This window comes from Engystomops pustulosus, chromosome 1, assembly GCF_040894005.1.
Source record: "Engystomops pustulosus chromosome 1, aEngPut4.maternal, whole genome shotgun sequence".
NCBI lineage: Eukaryota > Metazoa > Chordata > Amphibia > Anura > Leptodactylidae > Engystomops > Engystomops pustulosus.
The window spans coordinates 117,754,466-117,780,980 of NC_092411.1; the positions used below are offsets into that span (position 1 = coordinate 117,754,466).

General features: G+C 39.3%; 1 protein-coding gene across 2 annotated transcripts in view; it reads right to left on the reverse strand.

Moving 5' to 3' along the window:
* Positions 1-24,525, reverse strand: part of MAMDC2 (MAM domain containing 2) — a 74,554-nt gene extending 50,029 nt beyond the window's left edge. For both annotated transcript variants that reach the window (XM_072151095.1, XM_072151104.1), the window contains exons 1-2: positions 24,397-24,525; positions 16,017-16,124 (exon numbers count right to left, since the gene is read on the reverse strand). In XM_072151095.1, the coding sequence (XP_072007196.1) occupies positions 16,017-16,124; positions 24,397-24,439 (151 nt within the window). In that variant the 5' untranslated portion in view covers positions 24,440-24,525. The remainder of the gene's footprint in view (positions 1-16,016; positions 16,125-24,396) is intronic.
* Between the last annotated feature and the right edge of the window lie 1,990 nt (positions 24,526-26,515).

Sequence of the window (26,515 nt, forward strand, 5' to 3'; positions counted from 1 at the left end):
TGGTAGCAATGAAAACGTCGCCTCATTTCGCAAAAAATGACCCCTCACACATCTCCGTGCGCCAAAGTATGAAAAAGTTATTAGCGTCAGAAGATGGCAAAAAATTTTTTTTCTTTTTTGTACACATTCGTTTAATTTTTGAAAATGTATTAAAACACAATAAAACCTGTATAAATTTGGTATCACCGCGATCGCACCGAACCAAAGAATAAAGAAGGCGTGTTATTTGGAGCGAAGAGTGAAAGTCGTAAAAACTGAGCCCACAAGAACGTGACGCACGTGCGGTTTTTTTTCAATTTTTCCACATTTGGAATTTTTTTTCAGCTTTGCAGTACATGGCATGTTAAAATAAATAACATTACGGGAAAGTAAAATTTGTTACGCACAAAATAAGCCCTCACACAGGTCTGTACACGGAAAAATGAAAAAGTTATGGATTTTTGAAGTTGGAGAGCGAGAAATGAGGCGAAAAACCCTCCGTCCTTAAGGGGTTAAGAATAATGCTAATATTCTAGTGAGTCAAACCAGAGATATTAGTATAGTATTAGTATATGCTGTAATATTCTAGTGATAATCATTATTGCTTTTTCTTCAGAAATGAGGTCTAAAGCATGTGATAAATACTTTAATCCTTCTCAAAAGACAAGAATGAGCATGAATTTTCAGTGCAGTATTACATCTGAATGGCTCCCTACAATCTTAACACTTGGTCTCTTGTTCCATTTACTCTAGCTCGAAGGATAGGGTTATACAGAGTTCACAGAGGTATCCCAATGGAAAGGTCAGAAAAGCTGAGTGTGCTTATTCTGACAAGACAGCCAAGTACAAAGATGGGAACTGAAAAACACAAAGGAAACTATTTCACAAAAAAGCCCAAGGAACAAGTCCAGAAATGGCTTTGAAGATTAAACCATATTCTGAGATTCAGGACTCATTGAAGATAAATCAAAATGAATAAAGGTTTAGTGAGGAAGGATGCAGGACAGACAGGCTTTGTAACTGAGCAACTTTACAGCCATCTGACAGATGTATGAAGTGAACTGTCTGCGGTAAGAATATAAAAATATATTTTTTAAAAGTTTGTGAGCATGAGGTTATTGACATACTGCAACCAGATGAGGACCAGATCAGCCGATAGGAAGAGAAGACAAATCTAACCTAGAATTGACCATGCAGATTACCAATGAATGTGTACAGCTGACTGTCATCACATGCAGGCACCTGTGGTTTTACAATTGTGATCACAATCTTAAGTAAGTCCTAGGAAGTTTTTAACCCCTTAAGGACGCAGGGTTTTTCGGCCGATTTCTCGCTCTCCAACTTCAAAAATCCATAACTTTTTCATTTTTCCGTGTAGAGACCTGTGTGAGGGCTTATTTTGTGCGTAACAAATTTTACATTCCCGTGATGTTATTTATTTTAACATGCCGTGTACTGCGTAGCTGAAAAAAAATTCCAGATGTGGAAAAATTGAAAAAAAACGTCACGTGCGTCACGTTCTTGTGGGCTCAGTTTTTACGACTTTCACTCTTCGCTCCAAATAACACGCCTACTTTATTCTCTGGTTCGGTGCGATCGCGGTGATACCAAATTTATATAGGTTATATTGTGTTTTAATACATTTTCAAAAATTAAACGAATGTGTACAAAAAAGAAAAAAAATTTTTTGCCATCTTCTGACGCTAATAACTTTTTCATACTTTGGCGCACAGAGATGTGTGAGGTGTCATTTTTTGCGAAATGAGGCGACGTTTTCATTGCTTCCATTTTGAGGTCTGTGCGATATTTTGATCATTTTTTATTTCATTTTTTATGTTATGTAAAAAGGTGTAAAAGTCGCATTTCGGACATTTGGGCGCCATTTCCCGTCTCGGAGGTCACCGCCGGCCGTAACCGTTTTTATATTTTGATAGATCGGGCATTTTGGGACGCGGCGATACCTAATATGTTTGTGATTTTTACTGTTTATTATGTTTTATATCCGTTCTAGGGAAAGGGGGGTGATTTGAACTTTTAATATTTTATTAATTTTTTTTATTTTTTAAACTTTTTTTTTTCTTTTTTTTTTCACTATCTTTTAGACCATCTAGGGTACATTAACCCTAGATGGTCAGATTGCTGCTACCATATACTGCAATACTTCTGTATTGCAATATATGGCATTTTTGCAGCACATTCATTACAATGAGCCACTGGCTCATTGTAACGAATCTGCAGCTGCCAGATAGCCTCGTGTCAAAAGAAGACACGAGGCTACCATGGCAACCGATCGCCGCCCCCCGATGACGTTCGGGGGCGTGGCGATCGAAAAAAAGATGGCGGCGCCCGCGCGCTGCCGTCTTTTAAATGCCGCCGGCGACTTTGCCGGCGGCAACGGGGGGGTTAATAGCCGCGATCGGTGCTAGCACCGACCGCGGTTATTAGCGGTGGGGGTTTTATGCATTTTGCAAAAACCCCCACCTTTGTATGAAGAGGACTCAGCCCGTGAGCCCTCTTCATACATCCCTTATACCTCTGCGCCGTAGAGCTACGGCGCAGAGCGTTAAGGAGTTAAAGGGGTTTTCCCACAAAGCAAGTTAGGGCCTATTCACAGTGAAGAGACCACAACATATCACAAGAACGGGGAGTCCAATAGAGTCCGAGTACCTGCGTTGGACCCCTCGTCTCTCCCCGATGTAAATCGAACAGACGGCCGGACATCTCTAATCTGGTTCATTCATTTCTATGGAGCTGGACGTTGCGTTTATTTTGTGGGCGAACCCCTTTAAAGTGGGCCTGTGAATCAGAACTCAACTATGAAACACTGAAATAAAGTGTGATGCCAAGATGCACAGAGAACAGAGGCAAGCTGGCAAAGGCAGTATGATGCTGCTGTGACGGTGCCCCTCGACACATTTTCTGGGTCGCAGGCGCATTTGTGTGCCTTCCTGTGCCTCTGGTGCCCGGCTGCAGCAGCATTCACCTCTCCACGATCCAGCTGCGGCTCCTGTGGTCCACCACGCGCATCCTGCCTCCTTGTGCGTGCACGTGCTGGCTCTGCGAGATTTAAAGGGACAGGGCGCTGCTAATTGGTGCTGACGACCGTCTGACCTGATAAGCAGCTAGCACCTTCCTTTGACCCCTGCCCGATCTTTGTGCTCGATGCCTCTGAGAAAGCGTTCCTATTCTGCCTGTGTGATTCCCGTTGTGATCTCCTGCTACATTCCTTACTCTGATCCTTTGCCGCCTGTCCTGACCTTCTGCTAGGTCCCCGACTTTGCGGCTGGTGAAAACCGGGTGCCACTTAGACTCCGCTCCCAGGTGTCATCGCTTGCGTTGGTTCAGTGGGTCCTCTACCAATAAATCCTGACGGATGCTTTGGGGAGTGTTTGCTGTGAAACCTTGGATCCTGGCAGTCATGTAAAAGATACCTAAAGATTTCACAAACCAAGTACATACCATTAGCAACATGTTTCTTTAATATCAAGATAATGTTCCCTGCCTTACTACAAATACTGTTCAGAAATGTCCTTATTTCCTGCCTGTCCACCACTCTGTCTCTGCCTTAAGATTCTGCACCTCGCCTTGGCCACCTCCGTGAGCAAAGTCGTGCCTGTGGAGCGACCTGGTGGTATCCCGCCACAGGAAACCCGCTTTGTGGCTGGTGAAAACCAGGTGCCACTTACACTCCACTCCCAGGTGTCAGCTTACGTCAACTCTTGTGGTGGTTCCATGGGTCCAATGCCCATAAATCCTGACAGATGCTTGGACCTTGAGTCCTGGCAGTCAAGTAAAAGATACCTAAAGATTTCACAAACCAAGTACATACCATTAGCAACATGTTTCTCTAATAACAGTATAATGTGCCCTGCCTAACTACAAATACTATTCAGAAATGTCCTTATTTCACAAAGGACACCTAGGTACAGGAAAACAAGTCCACTGAGGTCTCATTAAATGACCAAAATCTTGAAAATGTGGTTTGGAATACTAAAATGTCAAGCATTAATATAAAGTGTCAAAATGTCCAAATTGAAACATGTCCATGATTTATCTATCTTCTCTACATACTGTACAAATCATCAAGTCACTAGAAGACTATTTGTCACACTGTTTTGGATGATCATCCCAAAGAAGAAAAATAAGTTGTAGAACTTTAAAGGAAACCTACCATTAGAAACTACACTTAGAAGTAGATCTGATGGTAGATACGTCCTTCCTGTCCCTGCCCTAATCTGTAATTTAATAATCCTGGAATCCTAACCTAACTTGTTAAAAACTTCCATCTACAGGCATGCATAGCAAGAAGACAGAGTTCTACAGACAATGTAGCTGAATGTGTCCTTGTGTCTTATATCTATCTCATAACTCTGATCTGTTTAATATCTCTTTTTCTATGTGTCAGATATTAGTAGAATCTTTACAAGCTAAATGAAAGTGTAGCTAAACCCTGTACCCTGATAATCTAAGCACATTGTCAGTACACAGCATCCCATAGCACTGAGGAATCATGAAGTGTCTGCTCAGCTAGTGCCTGCCCATACTGCTGAATCTTAGTGACCAGCTCAGACAATGAAAGGAGCAAAAGCAGCAATAGATGTAAATATCTATAGGGGTTTTGCAAGTATAGTTGTCAGTGAGACAGCACAGTTTCTACCTGACAAATGCTATGTATGTAATGCAAATGTAGAGCTGTATAAAAGTATTCTTTAATTGTCTGTTATCCTGTAAATTTAAAAAAAATAATAAATTTCTACAAACTCAAGTGCAAGACATCAGGACTAGATTTCCGCATGAACTCATAAGGCATTCTCAATATATGATATCGCAACATCTGTGCCACATTTGGTAGACATGTGTGAGACTAAAATGAAAATCAAATGCAACACTGCAATAAATAATCAGTTTAAAAATAGCTCTAGGCGTTCATGGGTATTCAGTGCCATGGAAATGATAAAACACTGGTATCATTCTTTTCCATTTACTAAATTGGTTGAAAGGTAACTGAAACTCAGATATCTCAGATAAGAAGTCTGGGTGCAGAAATATCAGGCTGTTATATTTTCTAGTTACAAACAATTCTTAACAGTTAAAGCATTGATTGAAATTATACCTACTATGAGGCAAAAACAACTACTAGATGTGAGCTCTGAGTAAATTTATGAATAGATGTACCTTTGAAGGTTTTTATTCCACTGGTGTGGTATCTATGCCAAATTTATTGATTTACATTTCTTGAAGATTGTAGTGCATAATACAAACTAACTTCCCCTGGCTTGTGTGACGTGGGTGAGAAGCATCCAAAACTTTGTTTCTTGAAGGCAGCGGTGAAGGTGGAGTGACAATTGGTGACAATTCAGGATGCACCTTTAACACTTTAAGGACCTCGCCCTTTTTTTTTTTTCATTTTTATTTTTCACTCCCCACAATCAAAAATAACTATATCTATTAGGCCTCTTGCACACTAGCGTTGCGTTTCACGTCAGGGTGCAATGCGTGAAAAACTGACGTTTTTGCTGCGTTTTTGTTTCATTTTTGTTCGCGTTTTTTTGCGTTTTCGGTGCGTTTTTCACGCGCGTTTTTTTAAGTCAATGGGACTTTTTCAAAGGGACCAAGGTTCGGGAATAAAATGTTTTATTTAATTGAAAAATAATGTCTTCTGATAAGTTGCAAACATCTGCGATCTATTCTTCACTGTTCCGCGCGCGTATATTATCTCCCGACAAGTTAGCAGATGTGAAGAACAGTGAAGAATAGAATAAAAACAGTGAACACAGTGAACACAGGATCATTTAAGATAAAAACACAGTGCAGAACACAGTGCAGAATAGATTACAGATGTTCGGCACATCTGCTTACTTGTCGGGAGATACGCGCGGAGCGGTGCGAACAAAATAGCATGTGAAGAACAATATATATGTGTGTAAAGAACACATTGCAGATGTTTCCATACATCTGCAATGTCTTCTTCACACATATATATTGTTCTTCACATGCTATTTTGTTCGCACCGCTCCGCGCGTATCTCCCGACAAGTAAGCAGATGTGCCGAACATCTGTAATCTATTCTGCACTGTGTTCTGCACTGTGTTTTTATCTTAAATGATCCTGTGTTCACTGTGTTCACTGTTTTTATTCTATTCTTCACTGTTCTTCATTGTGTTTTTTTAATTAAATGATCGTTCGCGAGCAGGGGAAATACTGTTATACTGGTCACCTAGCAACCCTTACGTTTAAAACGCATTGCACTCGCATTGCACTTGCAATGTTTGCGAGTGCAGTGCGTTTTTGATACGTCCCCATAGACTTGAATGGTGCGTGAAAAACGCGCGTGAAACGCAAAAATAGAGCATGCTGCGATTTTGACGCGCGTGCAAACGAACGCAAGCACGCGCGTTGAAAACCACGCAAATGGAGAAAGACCCATTGAATACAATGGGACAGAGTGCAATGCGAGTTCTGAGCGTCAAATGCACGCGCAGAACTCGCGCGTGAAAAACGCCAGTGGAGAAGGGGCCTAACTTTCGGTGTACGGAGCTGTGGGAGGTAACTTTTTTGCGACTTTTGATGAAGTTTACAATGCTACCATTTTTAGGACTGTACGACCTTTTGATCACTTTTTATAGATTTTTTAATATTTTATATAAGTGCCTTTTTCGACTTCAAAAAACGGCAATTAAATTTTATGGAACATCCCATTTTATGGGATGTGTTTGTTATTTTTACTGTTTATTTATATTTATATCAGTTCTAGGGAAAGGGGGGGATTTTAATGCTTAGTTTTTTATTATAAATATTTTTTAAGACTTAAAATTTTTACTTTTACAGTTTATCGGACTCCCTAGGGTACTATAACCCTAGGTGGTCCGGTTGATCCTACCATGCGATCACGGGTGTTACTGGTAAGTCTTTGCTGTAATATGCAGCAAAGACTTACCGACTATGGAGAGGGCTCAGCCCATGAGCCCTCTCCATGTACTGGCAGCCGACCCGTGACATAATATCGAAAAGCCAGAATATCAAAGTATAGCACTAGCACTGAATGGAAATTATTCTCTCCGGTACTATACCCTGTTCGCTCTCTTCCTGCGAGGCAGTCATGGAGGTAAGAGTCCAGGCTCCTTTCTTCCACTCACCTCATGCCCTCACATCTTGTACAGTCTCTATTCCCAGTGTCACTTCTCACCTCACAAAAAAATTAAAATTTTTCTCTGTCTTCTGAAAAAATGCTGCCAGCCTGTCTCTAATTTCCCCTTCACCTGCAAACTCCTAGAGCACTTGGTTTACAATTTCCTTAAACCCCTACAATCTTTGTTCCGCACTGTGCACTCAACTGTATTTGATAATGTGGACCACCAGCTCCTCCTCAGGATGCTTTGCTCTATTGGACACTGACAGTGTACACTCGTGGTTTTCTTCCCATTTCTCTAACCACACTTTTAGTATCTCTTTCTCTGGAGCTCCCTTGATTCTTTTTCTTCTCTCTTGCCCTCTCTGGATTTGTGCCATTCTTGCCAAAAGCTGACCCTGTGGCATATGCAACTCCACCAACTCCACTACCCTAGCCTCCAACACCAAACCTACCCACCATGAGCTCTCCTTCAACTTCTTAATTTCCCCAATGAACACCCCACAATGAAAGGCTTACATGGCATCCTGCAGAACTCCACTAGGGACTGATCCGGTATTAAAATCAAAATATAACCTCATAAGAACCCTTCTCCCAAGATCACCCACCTTTTCAAATCCCTTCTCTCTCCCTCTTACCATTTTTGCCCTACTTGTTTCTATCAATATTTGTTGATACATTAAAATCGGTAACACTTCATAAGTTATTTTTTTCATTCCTTTCTTTTTGTGTAACAGCTGAAAAGCCTTAAATATTGTGAAAACAAAACAAAGTATTTCCTTAGTTGCACCCAGACCAGACCCCACTATTTTAATTTCAACCAGAACAAATTAAATTCAGATGCTATCCAACTTGCCTACCCACTGATACCTCACTGCAACCCACATGTAACAGTGCTGTAGAATGATCAGAGAGCATCCAAGGTAAATAAGTAACCTCAAATACTAATAGTACTACCCCATAGTTCCCAACATAAAGTCAATCCTAGACCTAGTCCTATGTGAAAAAAAAAGCACAAATACTATCTCATTCTCAATTATTTTCTCTCCTCAGGTCATGAAGGCCTACTTCATTATCTCACTGTCAAACACTGTCTTAAAATACTCAATCACCAATGAAGGTACCTCCGGTATAGTGGAGAGCTTCTCCAGCAAACAAGGAATACTTGATTTACAGAGAAGGTATAAATTTTATTACTAATATATATTCTCAATAAAATATCTTACAGTACTCCTTCTAAGATGAGTCTCCTACAATCCTAAAATGAAGATTAATTGATCACACATATAATCAAAGATTGCCCTTCTCTTCTTAACCTTCCCAAGCCACTGATATTCCAGAACCTACATTTAAATCATTCCTGTATGGTTAACAATTTCCCAATGCCACCATTCCCTCCAAACTTCCCAGGGGCATGCAGAAGTGAAACTAGGCCACAAAGTAGTTAATGTGCAACTTACGACAAACAACAGACCACCTCTCCCCTCCCCTAGAATAGTAGAACATAAACCTGCCCTCTGCAAAGGGTACAGCCAGGTACATTGCATCGTAGCATAAAGTGCCTCTAAAGTCTAAACAAATCCACATCCCCAGTGTCCCATCATGGCATCAAAGTCTCAACACTTCAGTCAAAATAAGTAGCTCCCTCCTCCAGCATTATATGAACTAAGCCTCTGCAAGGAATAAAAAAGGGGTTAAGCTCTCCAATCTACAGGGAGAACTCAAAAGACCAGAGAGATTTACCAGATTAAATAAACAGTGATAAAAGAAAACAGTCCTTCGAGGAACACCAGATGAGTCACAGACACACAGCTATCAACACAACTATCATAACATCATCCTACACCTCTTTCTCTAAGCTCTGTGCTTTCCACATCAGATCCTCTTTGCCGTTCTTTGTTTGCACTGAGCCAGCTCCGTGCCGCTAGAGCTAAGTGGTGCAGTTTGATATTCAGAAACAGCATCCTTCCCTTACTGAATAATCTTGAAAAAAGCAATTCTTGTCCAATTAAAAGTAATATTCTTCCACTCTCTGGCCTGTTAAGAGTTAATCATGGTCCTCGTAATAATAAGCAGCGGGCATAGCATTAAACTCTTGGGCTGCCCTGAGCACATGATGTGCTCTCTCCATTCCACTCCATGTTTTTGATCATTTCATCCAGTTTTGTGTCCCCTTGTCCAGTTCAGGTCAAGTAGGCAAGGACAGTTGAGGGTGATTTACTATAAGCTCCTTAAAACACTTAATTTCAGTAAACAAAAATTGCTGGATGCAATGTGGTTTTCAGAAGTTTCATCCATTTACAGAACCATTGACTTGTGGTCTAGATCATTAGAGTTCAACCTTTAAAATTTTGCAGATTTCAGAATCCACACATAACACTGTTGTACCACATAACTGGTGAGCTATAAATAAGCTGTAGCTATAATATAGCTATAGCTATAAATATAGCTATATATAGCTATAATAATCATCAATGTCCAGCCATATTTTCACTTTTCTAACAGCTGTGGGGATGAGATGATTTATGATTAAAAATATTTAAATTCTAAAAGTTTTATTTAGTAAAATATATTGCTCAATAAACCTGTCAATATTTTAGCCAAATCCATACTCAAGCAATGGAATAATACGGAATTTAAGAACCTGTTCAAAAAAAGCGAATGTCAACAAAAACAGATGGCAAATTAACGTGCCTTTGGACGATCTGACTGATTCGGACTGAGCGTGGGATTTAACTTTCAAATTGTGTCGCAATCCAATGCGCTTACATACACCACTTAAAAGAAGGTGAACTCTGTCGGACCAGAGCGGGGAAGCGACACATGCAAGATATTGGGTGCACCATCGGATAATGCACTTTCAGTGAACTCCCGTGGGAATGTAAGTAAATGTGCCCCAAAACATTTTATGGATTGAAAAAAAATAGAACATCATCTTTATTTTATTCCCCCTGTACCCGACTGCAGGACTTAAACTGCCACTCTGCCTTTCCCAGCCTCATCCTCCTGGTGAAGATCATCAGCTGATCAGTTGCCAAGACAGCTGTTCATGGCTCTCGACAATATATTGCTTGAGTGATTAGACCTCAACAGACCTAGGGGGGTGTGAAATAATAGTAAAACAAGTAAAAGTTACAAAAAAAAAATCACAACCCTTTTTTCTAAAATATGTAAAAAAAAAAAATTTAAATCATGAACATGTTAGGAATTCCCAGTGACTCAAAATGCTTAATCTATCAAGACACAAAAAGAATGATCCCATATGTTGAACAGGAAAAAACCAGGTTGACAATTTCTTCCTTTTTTACCTTCAATTAAGTTTTTTGTTAATGATCAAAAGATTGTACAGTTCCCAAATTGTATCAATGAAAATGTCATCTCATCCCTCAAAATATCACACAATAAACAACACTGGGGAACATTTACTTAGAAAATCGGAAAATTCACTAAAAGTGCTATATCCCTGTTTAATGCTGTGTGCGGCGATTCACTAAGATCAAACGTCATAAATCATGAATCTGTCGCTTCCCCACACTGGCCCTAAAGATTTCACCAGCTTTTTTGTGGTGCACCTTTAACATAGGGCATGCGACACAGTTTACTAGCTAAATGCAACGTTCGGCCGGACCGACCAACAGCACGGCCCCTAATTTGTGTCGCACGGAGGGTTGCATGCAACACAATAGCAGCGCAGACACTTATTAAATACCTGTGCAAGCTGTTTTAGCCTAGATGAACGTGCACAGTCAGACAAAAGTGTGGTGCAAAGCCAAATACTTTCACTCGGAAGTACAATTTGCCTTGTAGATACCTAGTCCTTACATGACCCTTACCGATGTGTGACGTAGTATTAAAAAGTTATTAGCGTCAGAAGATGGAAAAACATTTTTTTTTGTGCAGGAGGATTTAATTTTTGTGAATGTATGAAAACACTATAAAACCTAAATATGGGCTGAGCCCTCTCCATAGCTGGTAACTGTTTGCTGTATATTGCAGCAGCAGTAACACTCGCAGTGCTAGCCATCTTGGTGGTGGAGATCGTTGCTTCCCATGATGTCATTGTGGGAGCGGCAATCAGTTGCTATGACAGCCTTGTGTCTTCCGAAGACCCGAGCCTTTCTGGTTTTGACCAATTCATTACAATGTGCGATTTGCGAGGAAAATCCACATCTACTGCCATACTGTAGCATGGCAAAATATGGTAGGTTCAATCAGACAACCTAGGGTTAAAGTACCCTAGGGGGGTCTGAAAAATAGTCAAAAAAATTATTTAAAAAAGTTTTTAAGAATTACATTAAAAAACCCTAAAAATTCTAATAATCCCCTTTCCCTAGAAGTCATATAAATATAAATTAACACTAAAAATCATAAACAAGTTAGGTATCGCCGCATCCCATAATGCCGATCTATCAAAATATAATAACAGGTTTTCATGGCGTAACGGAAAGTAACGCCCAAAGTTGAAAATGCCACTTTTTTCCTTTCCGAAAAATAGAAAAAATTTAATAAAAAGTTATCAAAAGGAAGTATGGTACAGTCCTAAAAATAGAAGCAATGAAAACATAATCAAAAGTCGCAGAAAATGACACCACCCACAGCCCCGTACACTGAAGTATGGAAAAGTTATTAATGCCAGAAGATGGAAAAATATTTATTTTTTTTTGTGCAGGAGGATTTAATTTTTGTAAATGTATGCAAACTGACCCAACAAATAAAGTAGACACGTCATTTGGGGCGCACAGTGAAAGCCGTAAAATCCCGGCCCAGAAGTAAACGGCGCAAATGTTTTTTTATTACAAATTTCACTGTATTTGGAATGTTTTTCCCGCTTCCGAATACAAGGCATGGAATATTAAATACTGTCACTATGAAGTGCAATTTGTTACACAGAAAACAAGCCCTCACGTAGCTCTCTACATTGACAAACAAAAAAGGTATAGATTTTTGAAGGGGGGGAGTGAAAAATAAAAACGCAAAAACGAAAAAGGTCCTCGGCGTTAAGGGGTTAAATGGAAAAATATAAAACATATGGCTTTTAGAAGCATGAAGTCAAAAAGGGATACGTACAAAAACTGAACATGACATGGTCCTGAAAAAGTTAATGGTCAATAGCTTAAGGGATGAGATAACTTATGATTAGAAATATTTATCTTCTGAATTTTTTATGTCATAAAATAAATCACTCTTTAAACCTGTCAATGTATAAGCCAAATTGACCTTCAGATAATGAAACAATGTGGAATATAAGAAGCTGCAAGTGAAAAGCTGATGTCAACAAAAACAGATGGCAAATAAATTGTTTGGCTTCACAACTGCATTAGGTAGTTATTATACTCCTGAACACTGAAATAAACCAAGAAGGAAATGATTTAAAATTACATGATCAATAGATATGAAGAAGATACAAATAATGAAAAAAATTCTAAACATAATATTCAAAACACTTCAACGTATTCATTATCAAGTATGATCAAGTCCGCTACTGGCAGCACTCTCTGCAATTACCCACAAAACGTCACCTCATCATGAGATCTTCTGACCAATCTCCAGCGATCATTCATCTGCAGCAAAAGAAAGACTACCATTCCAGCCCATATATCATTTATTTATGACATATGCTGCGGGTGACTAAATATTTTTCCAAATGAAAAAAATTGTATTATTGATGTGGTCACATTTTCTGATGATCATTGGAACAGTTTAATTTGATTTGCAGCACCTGGCTGCTACTTGCCCTCTGGAAACAGTAATGGTCTATTTAATTTTTCTTATTCTAATTCTGCATAATTGCCTAGTTTAATTTATGTTGATAGTTCCATAGATAAATCTGTTGTGTGTTATATATTTGAGGTTTTTATTTAATTCCCTGACCTTATAAGGATCAGGTATGTAAAAAACATAGAAAGTGCACAGTTCTCTTGACCAGAGGGCACACCATTTTTTTTCCAGAACAGTAATAATAGTCCTCTTACCATTTTTAAGGAGCATTTTGCACTGATGAGGAGTATTATATTTCACTAATACAAATAAGTAACTCATAGGTGTAGATAGTCAGAGTTGAAAGTGTTCCTACATTAAAAATTACAGATCTCTTCATTCTTCAGGCATAAAAACTTGAAGCATTGTCAGTTTTACAAATGCTTAATTTGTAAAAAAAAATTTATGTGCGGGCTGGCAGGCTGTATAATACATGGGGCTGGCTGGCCGTATACTACTGTGGGCTGGCTGGCTATATACTACATGGGGGCTGGCTTGCTGTATACTACTGGGGGCTGGCTGTATACTACATGGGGTTTACAGGCTATATACTACATGGGGCTGGCAGGCTATATACTACATGGGGTTAGCAGGCTATATACTACATTGGGCTGGCAGGCTATATACTACATTGGGCTGGCAGGCTATATACTACATGGGGTTGGAAGGCTATATACTACAGAGGGCTGGCTGTATACTACATGGGGCTGGCTGGTTGTATACTACTGTGGGCTGGCTGCCTGTATACTACTGGGGGCTTGCTGGCTGTATACTACTGGGAGCTGGCTGTATACTACTGGGGGGTGGCTGGCTATATACTGGGAGGCTGTGACCAATGCATATACGGCTTATACTCGAGTCAATAGGTTTTCACAGTTTTTGGTGGTAAAATTAGGGGTCTTGGCTTATACTCGGGTCGGCTTGTACGAGTATGTACGTATAAATATAAATATATATATATATATATATATATATATATATATATATATATATATATATAAAATGTAGACCAATTGCTGCCCATAGTTAGGTGTCAAAGCCTGCTCTATTTTGATCAAGTTTTTCTCAAAATTGTCTCTTTGTCACTTGGTTTTAGAGATAATTGGTAAAATAAGATCACAGACACAGATTTGTTAGAAGTTGTAAAATCTTTACTTTTCATTAACACTGGTTTTATATACTGTAGAAAAACTAAAACATCTTCTACTACTTTTAATGTGATAAATTCAATCTGTATTGTAAATTATGGTAAGCCTGACTTCATAGGGAATTTTTCCTAGCTTTTACACAAAATACTGTTGTCTACTGGGAAATTATATATGGAAAAAAGATTAAGAATGGGTTTATTAGACTACTATAAAATAAATTTAACTTTATGTGGAAATGATTGTGTTTTATAAATGATCTACAGAGCGAATACATGGCTAAGACCATGGAAAACATACTGGGACACATTTACTAAGAACAGTGCAGTCGGCACTATGTGCAGTTTGCCTGTGTATAGCACAGAGGGCGCCAGATTCAGGATTTGTGTATTATGTTCTGCATTAATCTGGTGCCCTCTGCACTGCCCTGACAGAGGGCACCACTTTTTTGGTGCACCTTTAACATGCGTGCGACACATTTCTGTCGGACTTTGCATGTTTAATCTGGTGGACAGTCTTCACTAGAAAGAACATGCAAAGTCCCACAGAACCCCAACATCTTAATATAAATCAAAGTTGTTCTGCAGCAAATCCATATAATAAGGTATAATGTATGAATTAGACTATTAAAGGGGTTTTCCCATGAAGGAAATAGAGCTTGGCAATCCCTGTCAGCTGCATAGAGATTAATGGATTAATGCGCGAACAAACACCAAACCATGACTTACAGGGTCTCAACATATGATAGTGTTGGTACCCCTAGTAACATTTCTATACCACCAAGATATCATCTGAATCCTTCTACATTAAAACAAAGATACTTTACTCATCACTAAAAAATGCATAGAAACTAATTTTGTTCTTATTGTTTATCACTCCATCAGTCTCGTTTTAACATATTCATTAAAATGTGCAATTCGCACATTGTAATGAATGATTAGGAAAATCCCAATATACTGCCATACTTCAGTATGGCAGTATATGGTAGGATCAATCAGACAACCTAGGGTTAAAGTACCCTAGGGGGTCTGAAAAACAGTAAAAATAAAAAAAAGTTTAAAAAATATTATATTAAAAAAACCTAAAAAAAAGTTAAAAATCAAAGAAGTCATATAAATATAAATTAACACTAAAAATCATAAACACATTGGGGCTTATTTACTAAGGGTCCATGGTCGCCCCTTGGTCAGACTTTCCGCCATTTTTCGGGTTTTGCAGGCTGTTACAGTTATTTAACTGGGGATTTTGTCACACAATCAATCAGATTGTGGCGCAATTGCGCTGGTTTTCATGCGACAGAAATCGTAAGTATGCACTTACATACACCGGGAAAAAGAAGGTGAACTCTGTGGGACCTGAGCGGGGAAGCAACAGATGCAGGAAATCGGTTGCACAATCTTTGGATTGATGGACTGGTAAACAGTAAGAACACAATTTGTTTGTGTGCATTTTTTAAGTAAGTGATGAATAAAGTATCTTCGTTTTACAGTAGAAGGATTCAGATGATATGTGTCTGTGGTATATAAATGTTACTATGGCTATTGAGTAGGAAGTCTCCTAAATGAACGCTGACTAATCGTTTCACCTGAGAAGGGATTACGTTATTAAGTTTTTTAGCATAGCATATGTAGTGTTCTGTGGGAATTACCAGTGTGCAAAGTCTATGTGGATGAGGTGCCTACAGCCTTCTTAGTATAAGTCATTTGCAGGTGGGGGAAGCGAGTTTGTCTGGATGTCGAGTGCTTGGGAGTAAATTTAGCGTATAGACGCCATTTTGCATAATTAGGCGCAGCTCCAGGGCTAAATTCTGGGACTCCATAGAGTAAGTGTACCCTGTTATTGAACCCAAGAGTGGGGGATCATCACAGACATGGGTCTCAATATTACATCAATATAACATCAATATTTTTTAAGCATATGAGAAAATATGAGGCTTTGTTTTTATGAGACAAACCCTTTAAATAGGAGGAATTTTAGAAGATATCAAAATAAGGAGATTGTATTACCTTCTGTATTTACAATCCATGGAAGAAACCCATAAGCTGATTTGTAGGCACAAGTACTATTCTCAAAATTACAGGATCCATCAAACACAGTGGCTCCCGCAGCAAAACCTGCCAATAAAAAAGAAAAACAAAATTTCAGCAGTTCATCAATTTGAAGGAAAACCTTCCTTGCATGATGTATCATTATGTGATGTGTTTGTAAGGGCTTAATATCACCCATCATTTTCCAGTTCTTTAAAGTGAGTCTTTCTGGTCCATGTTTGTGCTCCTGACCTGAGAAAATACCTCTGTGCAAGCTCAGTTTCTAATAAAGAAAAAAGGTCATTTAAAGCATTGAATTTCTAATTATTTCAATAAGTCCTTAACTGTCGCTTCAAATTTTAAGTGTTTAGCAAATTTGATTATGTAACTCGATTACGTAAAATTTTATCACAGTGGTGGATAGAAGAAAACTTTGAAACTCTTCCAAGAAAAGTTTAAAGAAAAAGACAAACTGAAATTTCAGGATTATTCTGTTCTCAAAACAGAATTATATTCATCTGGTGGTTGATGCATCATTTCCATGAATTCCAGACCAGTTAAATAATGTGGAACATGTTCTATGCTTTATATACTGTTTCATACTACAACATAAAAAGCAGACACAACAGTATTTTACAGCTAGTATTTTGCTCAAGTTTATCTAAAATTTAGAACATAGTCAACTTTGCAAATAAACTTGATTAAAATGATTGTTCGCCATGGTTACAGCTTTCATGAAGACCTAACAATCTCCATTGTTACAAACTACAGAAGAGCCCTGTGTAGACTGGTGACCCAAATATAATATTATCACCCATTCATGTAACATATACTCGTTTGGTCATAGCGAAGAAATGCATGAACGGTATTAAAAACTGCTTGTGCTCTTAATGTTGACAGAAGTTTCATATTTTTCAGTATAAAATAACACAATCCTGAACAATGTTTGGTGCAGCTGTCCAAGCCACTTAATACTGTCCTGAGGTTTCAATGTCATTCACACTTGGTTACAGGAGAGCATGGTTCCACCTACTCATTGAATCCCTTGTAATCTTTGTTTCTTAGATGAAACAAGTCAATAGATAAATTAATATCATAACCACACAGAAATTCTAGACCACCAGCAGACAGATACATATATGGCTTGTTATTATGGCACCTGTTGTACATTCTTCCAACTGTTAATTCCATACCAAATGGCATGCCATTTATAGCACAACTGTTGGGATATCTTAAAATGAGCAGCAAACTGCAGCTAGATAAAAATCATATTTAAAAGAAGAATTTGTGGATAAAGGCTGCGTCTGCCTGTAAGCTGTGTTGTCCAAGCAGGGTGGGCTGCACAAATATAATCCCAAACTATCCTGAATAGCTATATTAATGCTGTCTTATAATTAAGCTAAGGATAAAAATGCACAACCATGATGAATCATGCACTTCATAGTTCCGGGGATGTGAGCATCATACTGATGTATATGTTCCAAGGAGTCCCTTCTTCAATGCAGAACAGCAGTACCCAACTGTAATCATATGTTTTTAGCCTTACACCAAATTTACAATTATCTAACATCATCACAGTGACTCATACTGCTTATTAAATGTGCTGCAGCTTTAGCCTCCTTTGATTAGCTTTACAGTAACTAATGATTTGGCTTAATTGGTTTGGTTAAATTAACATGCTCCCCTTATCCATATAGCCACTCCCTTCTCTACTTACCCTTCCCCCTTGTCACAGGAACTACATAAAATAATAAATGTGGCGCAAATTAATGCCTAATTAATTTGACACAAAAGCAGCTTAGTAAATCTACCCAAATGTTGACCATTCCTCTTCTTCCTAGTGAAATGTGGAAGTCCCGACTAATGGCATTCATTAACATTTTTCTATGACAGGTTGAAAGATTGCTTGCACTGCAGGGCTACCTTAAGCTTGAATATATCAAAATGAAGTAATCCTTTAAAAAACAAATGAAAACTAGGTTTAATTGGCCAGTAAATTCATCCAGTACTAAATGTCCTTACAGGCTATTCTAAGAGCATGCAAACTGTTCCCTACGCAAAGTGTAAATAATATACTGTTTGGCATCTGTGTTTTTAATATGTCAGTAAGAACCTAGCAGAAGAAATCCTTTTGCTTATTATAATACAGTGTAGGCATCCATGAGTCATGACAAGTTGAGGGTATGTTGATATAATCACAAAACCCCTTGAAAACAAAAGTGTTTCCAAATGTTTCCATGGCAAGATACCTTTCCTGACTATAATGTTTAACTAATACTATGACTGTGATACATCAGACATATCTGTTCATGTAAAATCATCCTCAGTTGGCAGCCAAAGAGACAACCCACTCATCAGTCCTACAAGCTCCTCAGCTTAGCTTCTCATATCCATTCTGAGCATGTGTAAGGTGCCTGAGTTCTTACATACTGGCGTGTGATCATTCATCTTGTAAACATGCAACAACCAAATTAGGGTGTTTCAAAAATATTTGATTCTATTATGCTAATGGTAAATGTCACACATAAACGAGAAGTAACAAGTTATAAGAAACTTTCTATTTTTTCAATCAAAGGTTGCAGAATGGCCAGTAAGTGCAAACAACAAAATAAAAGCTCATCAACGTGTCAAATTTTCATACAAGTTCTAAACAGGAGGGGTCAGTGAGTCACGGAAACTTCCAGACAACTGGGAATTCACCCCCAAATAGTTGGGAAATTCACGAAGCGACTTTGTGGACACTTCTGGTGCAATTTGGGCAAAAACCCACCTTCAGACACATTTATGACGGCTTTTAGAACACTTTTGGTCTGTGGGAAAAGGGGCATGCCCTGGCAGGAAATAGTCCATGTGGCAAAAAAATTAAGAAGGGTGCGCCACATTGTGGTGCACAGTTTAGGCCAGCTACAAGCAGGTCTAAAAGTAGAACACGGTACTCTTAAACCGCAACAAATTCATCATCACAATGAGCAATCTGTCACAGCAAAAGACGATTGCTGTCAAGCTCTGTCGGTGTCAGCAACCTTGGATTAATTCTACCCATTGTATGAACCTTCCCAACAACCAATCTGTGAGCTGGACTCATTATTTTTGAGCTATGTTCCACCTGGTGTGGCTTTTCTGCTGTTTTGTTTTTGGTTTCTGACTCTTCTCTTGACCCCAGCCTTTAGTCTGAAAGTCTTCATCTTTTCATTTACTGTTTTTGCCTTGAAGCCTTTCTGACTTCTTGTTTTGATCTCTGACCAATGCCTTACTACCCTTTGCCTTTACTACTCTGTGGCTGCCACCTTAGGATACTTAGCTAGTAAAGTTCACATTCCTGCATTATGGGGTTAAAACCTTCTATCCTTTGGACTGCCAAATGAAGTAGCCAGTGCCTGACAGTGAAGATACTGTTGCTTGACTGGAAAGTCTCTCACCACCTCGTTACACTGCAATGATGAGAGCTGTTGAAAAATGAAGACTACAAGTCACACAATGACCACAAATAGTGTTAGGCTAAAATCAAATGAGGGTTATCAACCCTTCCATCCTACCGCTCTGTTATTTATATAGCAAAAATTGTGGAATTTTTAACATTAACATTAATGGTACTGTGATAGAAGGGTGCCTTACACACCATAAGGAATGCAAGGTGAACAGAGGACCTTTCCTGCGTAAAGGATATATACTATCAGAATACCTGATGGTAGATGATTACAACTCCCGACCCCTTTTGCAGTAAACTCATTTCAGTATAGATAGTAACGGCTGCATTTAGAAGAAAAAAAGGTTTTTAAAATATTCAAATGACCCTGAACTGCTCTGCAGAGCACCTCCAGGCTCGTCCACCTTTTAATTTATTCACTGATCTTGCTAAAGACAGCACCAGCTCTCTGCAAATCTTGTGCATGCGCAATACAATGTTCTTGTTCAGCCAGCTGATTAGAACTGCAGCTGTGCAAACAATATTGTATACGCAAAATTTCTCGGAGTTGCTCTGCAGACTACTTCAGGCCAGGAGCGTTGCTGATGTCATAAAAGGTCCGGGGCACGGGCCCCAGTGCATCTGTACAGAAAAAAACAGGCGAGATTCTTACCTATTTCCTCCAGTGACTGCAGAGATGTGTCCTCATACTGTATTTGTTCCCTTTCTTCTCCATATAGGCCATCATCACAAGCCAGCCACAAGTTATCCCATCACAGACATAATCTGCACTTTCCCATGCACTATTGTCCCATCCGTCTTTTCCACCTAACAGTATAATTCTACTGCTAACCCTAAGGCCCCATTCACACTGCCGTTGTTTGGACATATATATATAAGTACCCATAGACGGCAATAGGCTCCCAGTGGCGGTATGGTGTCACTCACCGTACACAGGGAAAAGATAGAACATGTTCTATCTTGCACCATGCATACCTATGGAGAGGGGTGAGGTAAGCAGCGCTCACCCCTCCTCCTCTACAGCGTGCCTGCCGTATGCTCACCCGGCCGCCTAGAATACGGTAGTGTGAATGTAGCCTAACACTGGTTCCCCCATATACTGCAATAGTGCTACAGAGTCCCCATAAAATACTAGTACCAGAGAAATAGTGTGCCCAAGTATAACATATTGTAAAATCCTTCCATTCTGGACCCATGCTTGATATGTCCTCATTGTGGCCCAGGGACCAGCACCTATCTTCATATGGATAGGTCATGAATAGAATACTATACATGAAACGAAGACTTTAATAATATGGCCCCCATTAATACCCCTAATACCCCTCAAAATGGCCAACCACTAATTCCCCCTAACTGTGCTTCCCACCTAATAATACCCCCTGAATGTGCGCTTCACACTTAATAATAGCTCTTCATGACCTCTACACTTAATATCCTGATAGTTGCCCCTATCTAATAATTTCAACAGAAAGGAACCCTTACCTGATTATGCTGCACAATAAATAATGTCCCCACAAAGTAATATTACTTCTACACTCACTTATACACCCACACTTTCTAATAGTCTTCACACAATAGTAGCCCCCTACAATCAATACAAGCCCCCGCCTACACAGTAAAAGTTCCGCCCACACAGTTGGTAGTCCAATACTCACTAATTGCCCCTACAATCATTAATACCATCCCTACACACTCAGTAATGGTTGCACGTACTCACTGATAGCCCCTACTTGATAACCTGAGTGAAGTTGGCCCCCCCACCTTGTTCAAATCAAACAAAATTGGTGTCAAACGTTTGTGCTACGTTTGTGCTGGTTTGTGCAGCAGAAATTTTTGTTTGTGCCGCTATCGTTTTCGAGATTTTAATGAAAGTTTACAGAGGTCATCAGAGGTCAACCAGCCCCCCCACATTGCCCAAATCAAACAAAACTGGTGCCGAACAATTCTGCTACGTTTGTGCTGGTTTGTGCTGCGCAAATTTTTGTTTGTGCTGCTTTTGTTTTGAATATATGAACAAAAAATGAAAGTTCAAAAGTTCAAGCAGCCCCCCCACATTAACGGAATCAAACAAAACTGGTGTCAAACGTTAGTGCTACGTTTGTGCTGGTTTGTGCTGCAAAAATTTTTGTTTGTGCTGCTATAATTTTTAAGGTATGTTCAGGTGTTTGAGGTGTTTAGGATGAACTGGTAAAAAACAAACTTAGTGACACTTCCCTGGTTTGATCACCAGGGGGAGCTAGCAAACACATTGTACTTTGGAAGAAATGAACTCTGATGACCTCTGCAAAAAAGTATGAATATATTAAAAATGATAGCGGCACAAACGAAAATTTTTGCAGCACAAACCAGCACAAACGTAGCACTAACGTTTGACACCAGTTTTGTTTGATTCGGTTAATGTGGGGGGGCTGGCTGAACTTTTGAACTTTCATTTTTTGTTCATATATTCAAAACAAAAGCAGCACAAACAAAAATTTGAGCAGCACAAACCAGCACAAACATAGCAGAATTGTTTGGTCCCAGTTTTGTTTGATTTGGGCAACGTGGGGGGGCTGGTTGAGCTATGATGACCTCTGGAAACTTTCATTAAAATCTTAAAAACGATAGCGACACAAACGAAAATTTCTGCTGCACAAACCAGCACAAACGTAGCACAAACGTTTGACACCAATTTTGTTTGATTTGAACAAGGTGGGGGGGCCAACTTCACTCAGGTTACTTGATAATGTCCTAGAGATGGCATTGTCTCCTGCTGTACTCATCTGTATCTGTGTCCAGAGGATGCAAATAGTGGTGATAATGGGGAAAGCTGTCCGGACCAAAGGACGAGTTACCCGCTGTCAAAGGACATCCGGGGCCTCAGCCAAAAGATCCAATGCCCGTGCCGCAGATCTTTTGACCTAGCAACGCCCCTGCCTCAGGACCATTTGAATTATATTTTTAAAACCTTTTTTTTTTTAAATGCAGATGTTCCTGTCTTTATTGAAATCAGACTAGTGTGAAGGGGACGGGACAGGGAAATGAGTACTTTATCATCTACCATCAGGGAATCTGATGGTAGATATCATTTGAATATTTAGTTTTTCTTATGCTCTTTTATTAAATTATAGTATAACAGAAATAAAAGTGAAGTGGGCCTTACTCGTCATGTACACAGAAGAGAGACCAATTTTGGTGAAGTATATTTAAATGATATGAATACATTTGTAGGGACAGATAATGTTTATATGTAATAGGACTCTTATTCAAAATGCATCTTGTGTAGTAAAGTATTAAGACACAGATGTAAGAGACTTTCGTTATCGTATGTGTAATTGAATTATTTCTGTCTTGTTAGGCAAGACGTTGACAGCTTCATCAAAGGAATGGCCAGGAGTCACAAAAAAAAGACAGCAGGAAAAAAGTAACAAAAAAAAAAACGGAAAAAAAACATTGCAACCACTCAAGCACAGAAGCTTGAAGGTTACTGATGGTCTTTAATTTGCTACAGCAGTGACATACTACATCCATGTGCCATTGCCTGCAGTGTTGGGACGTGTATGGCACAAGATGACAGAGGGTAGTGTTTTGCTGCAGTAAAGCATGTAACTGCTGCAGATCAGTAACCACTCTACCCCTCCATGACACACTGATGGTGCCAGATCAGAAGGGAATCTTATACGTTCCGCAGTGGTTGTCCGTTATAACACAAATATTTAAAGTTATTTTAAAAACAAACAACAGAAAAGAAACAACACAAAATGTGCTTCTTTCCCATTCAGATTGCAGAAAGTAGCATTGACATAGTCTTAACCACCCTCTGTGTAATAATGGATTATATATCACATATAGTGACTATGGTCAATTACATTGACAACAAGTTGTTATAGATATGAATAGAATGTGCAAGCAAAGCAACCACAACAGCTGATGGATCTATGCATAACCAAAATTTCCGTACACTTAGCATTGTAAACCACAGACAGGCATCTGGAGCACCATGGTATGTCTACAGTGGACCTCATTCCTTCATTCAATGTACTACAACAAAAATGTTACAAACTACATTATACATAAATAAATAGTATACACAGATAGTAAATAAACAGCCAGATAGACAGCAGGATAGTAGATGGAATATATGAGAAGGTAAATTGGATGTATGAAAAAGAATTACATGAAATAGATACATGGATAAATAGTATTCAGACAAAAGATAAACACATAGATGATAGTTAGAGAGACAGATAGATAGATGATAGATAGATAATAGATAGATCGAGAGATAGATAGAAAGATGATTGATAGATAGATAGATAGATAGATAGATAGATAGATAGATGATAAATAGTTAGATAGATAGATTATATATAGATAGATAGATAGATAGATAGATATGAGATAGATAGATAGATAATAGATAGACAGATAGATAGATAGATAGATAGATAGATAGATAGATAGATAGAAAGATGATAGATAGATAGATAGATAGATAGATGATAGATAGATAGATAGATGATAGATAGATAGAAAGAAAGATTGATAGATAGATAGATAGATAGATAGATAGATAGATAGGCATGGCAGCTGGAACATTGCAGGGGGTGAAATAAAAAGTTATTGCTCGCTTTATATTTTGATGTAAGAGGATAGCACCTTGGCTTCTACAACCCTGGGTGTGTGCAGCTCCTTGCTGACTTTACAGATAGCTTCTCATAGTGCATGATAACATGTGGCAGATATAACTATCTTCCCCTAGTCCAGGGCTTTGTCTCCTCTCCCAGGCAGACCCCACATCCTCTTATCTCCCGGTAAGTAGCTGAGGCTGGGCAGCAGTCACGTGTTGTGCGTGGCAGCAGTGTTCCCGCTCATCACTTGTACTGAGTGGCACCTCACATGTCACCTGCGTTACTGTATCTCCTGCCTATGCTTCCCACACCACACACTTACCCGTCACACTGAGCAGCAGTACAGGCACAGCGAGTAGCAGCATAATGTAGTGTCTCTGGCTGAGCTGCGGGTACCACTGAGGCCACCTACTCCACAGGCTGCAGACTGAGCCGCTAGGATGGGCTGAGGATGTGGAGGCGGGATGGACGACGGTGGGGAGTGCACTGACAAAGATTACAGGGAGGGAGGAAAGCCATGCTGCTCCTGACAGCTTCCAGACATACAGACTGCTGCACACCAAGTGCTGTCCCTAACCTGCAAGTCCTGCCACAATGGTGGTCACTGCTTCTATAGTCTGTGTTCTTACATGGGTCACACAAACACTACATTTTACAGAAATAATAAGATTTATACTCCTTTTAGCATCTGGACCATATCCATCGATTTTTCAAAATTGCCAACCACCCCTTAAATGCTTTAATTTAAGGGTTAATAGTTGATTAATAAGGTTGTCAAATGGTTAACTCTGAAAATAGTGAGAAGAAACAGAAATTGTCATTGTGAAGAGAAAGAAAATTGATGGTGGGAATAAAATCAGTAGTGAACATTGACATTTTGTCAATGAATGAGTTTAGGGAAATACCTATGGAAATGTATTCTGCACTCTGGTGGGGACATAACTCTATACATTATAATTTAGGAGGACTATATTAATATAATACTTCATTTTGGTGAGAAATATATGTAAGTCTTGGTTCACATATTATTCCCTACGGGGAGGGAAGGTCATTGTACATATTGGGGCACATTTACTTACCCGGTCCTGTCGCGATCCCTGAGGTGCGTTGTCCGACGAGGATGAAGTCCGCCGCGATTCCCCCCAATTTGTGTCGCATGAAAGTCACGCCAAAATCCGATTTCATTCACCATAAGCCCCTGTTAAATGCGGCGCATATCGGAAATAGTCGGGCAACCAGACGGAAATGCCACGTGCGGACCCTTTGTAAATGTGCCCCATTTACTTACCTGGTCACCGGAGTTCACAGAAAGTGCATTGCCCGTGTATAATGCACTGTGCCACGATTCACAAAGATCATGTGCCCCATATCCTGCATGTGTCGCTTCCCCGCTCAGGTCCCACAGAGTTCACCATCTTTTAGTGGTGCATCTAAGTGCTTGGGCTTGCGACACAATTTGAAAATTAAATCCCGCGCTCAGTCAGAATCAGTCAGATCGTCCGACTGCACACCCCTTACCTTGTGTTGCATGGAAGCCAACGCTGCTGTGCCACAAAAAGGGTCCGCACAGTCCGAAAAAAGAACGGCGCAGTCCGAAAAAAGTGTGCTGCAAAGCGGCGCAAACACTCTAAAGTGCCCCATAATAATTCATTATTGGAATATATATATATATATATATATATATATATATATATATATATATATATATTATAATATATATAGTTCACTGTGGAATATATAATTCCTTGAGGAAGGCATTGTATATAAGTTAACTTATGGTTTAACATTTTATTGTGCACAGGTCAAGATAACATGGGAACTGTCTGGTCATAAAAGGGATCATTGATTTCAAATCCTAGACATTAACACATACAATAGTACATACATTTATAAAATACATATATAATATAGGTTATTCAAATTAGGGGGGCATTATATATAATTTCACTTTCTATACTTTACTTACTATAAAAGTGTCTGTGTCTTATAGTCCGAAGGTCAGCAGGATCCAGCGCTGCCAAATCCTCCTGACCGCTGTTCTGGATACTGGGTGAGGCAATGAAAAAGCGTTTCACCGGATTTATGAGAGAGTATTGTCTCTGCACTGCTCTCTCCCTCTTCTTGCTCATCATGATATGAGTGTTACTGCAGAAACTAGAGTGATGCTTCCTACATAACTGAAAGGTCCTTAAAGGGAACCTATCATCAGCAAAGGCTTAATAAACCACTACTAGTGGTAGTAACACCTTCTAGTTTGTTTCTTCCATGGACCAGTGTGATGGCATCATCCAAAATCCAACATTGAAGTGAGATGAAAATGGAAATCTACCATCAAAATCAAGCATGATAAATCATGGGCACTTACTTATAGAGCCAGGCTATTACCTATGTACTACTTCCTTCAACATTTTAGTTTCTGTTAATGAGCCAGAAGGACTGGG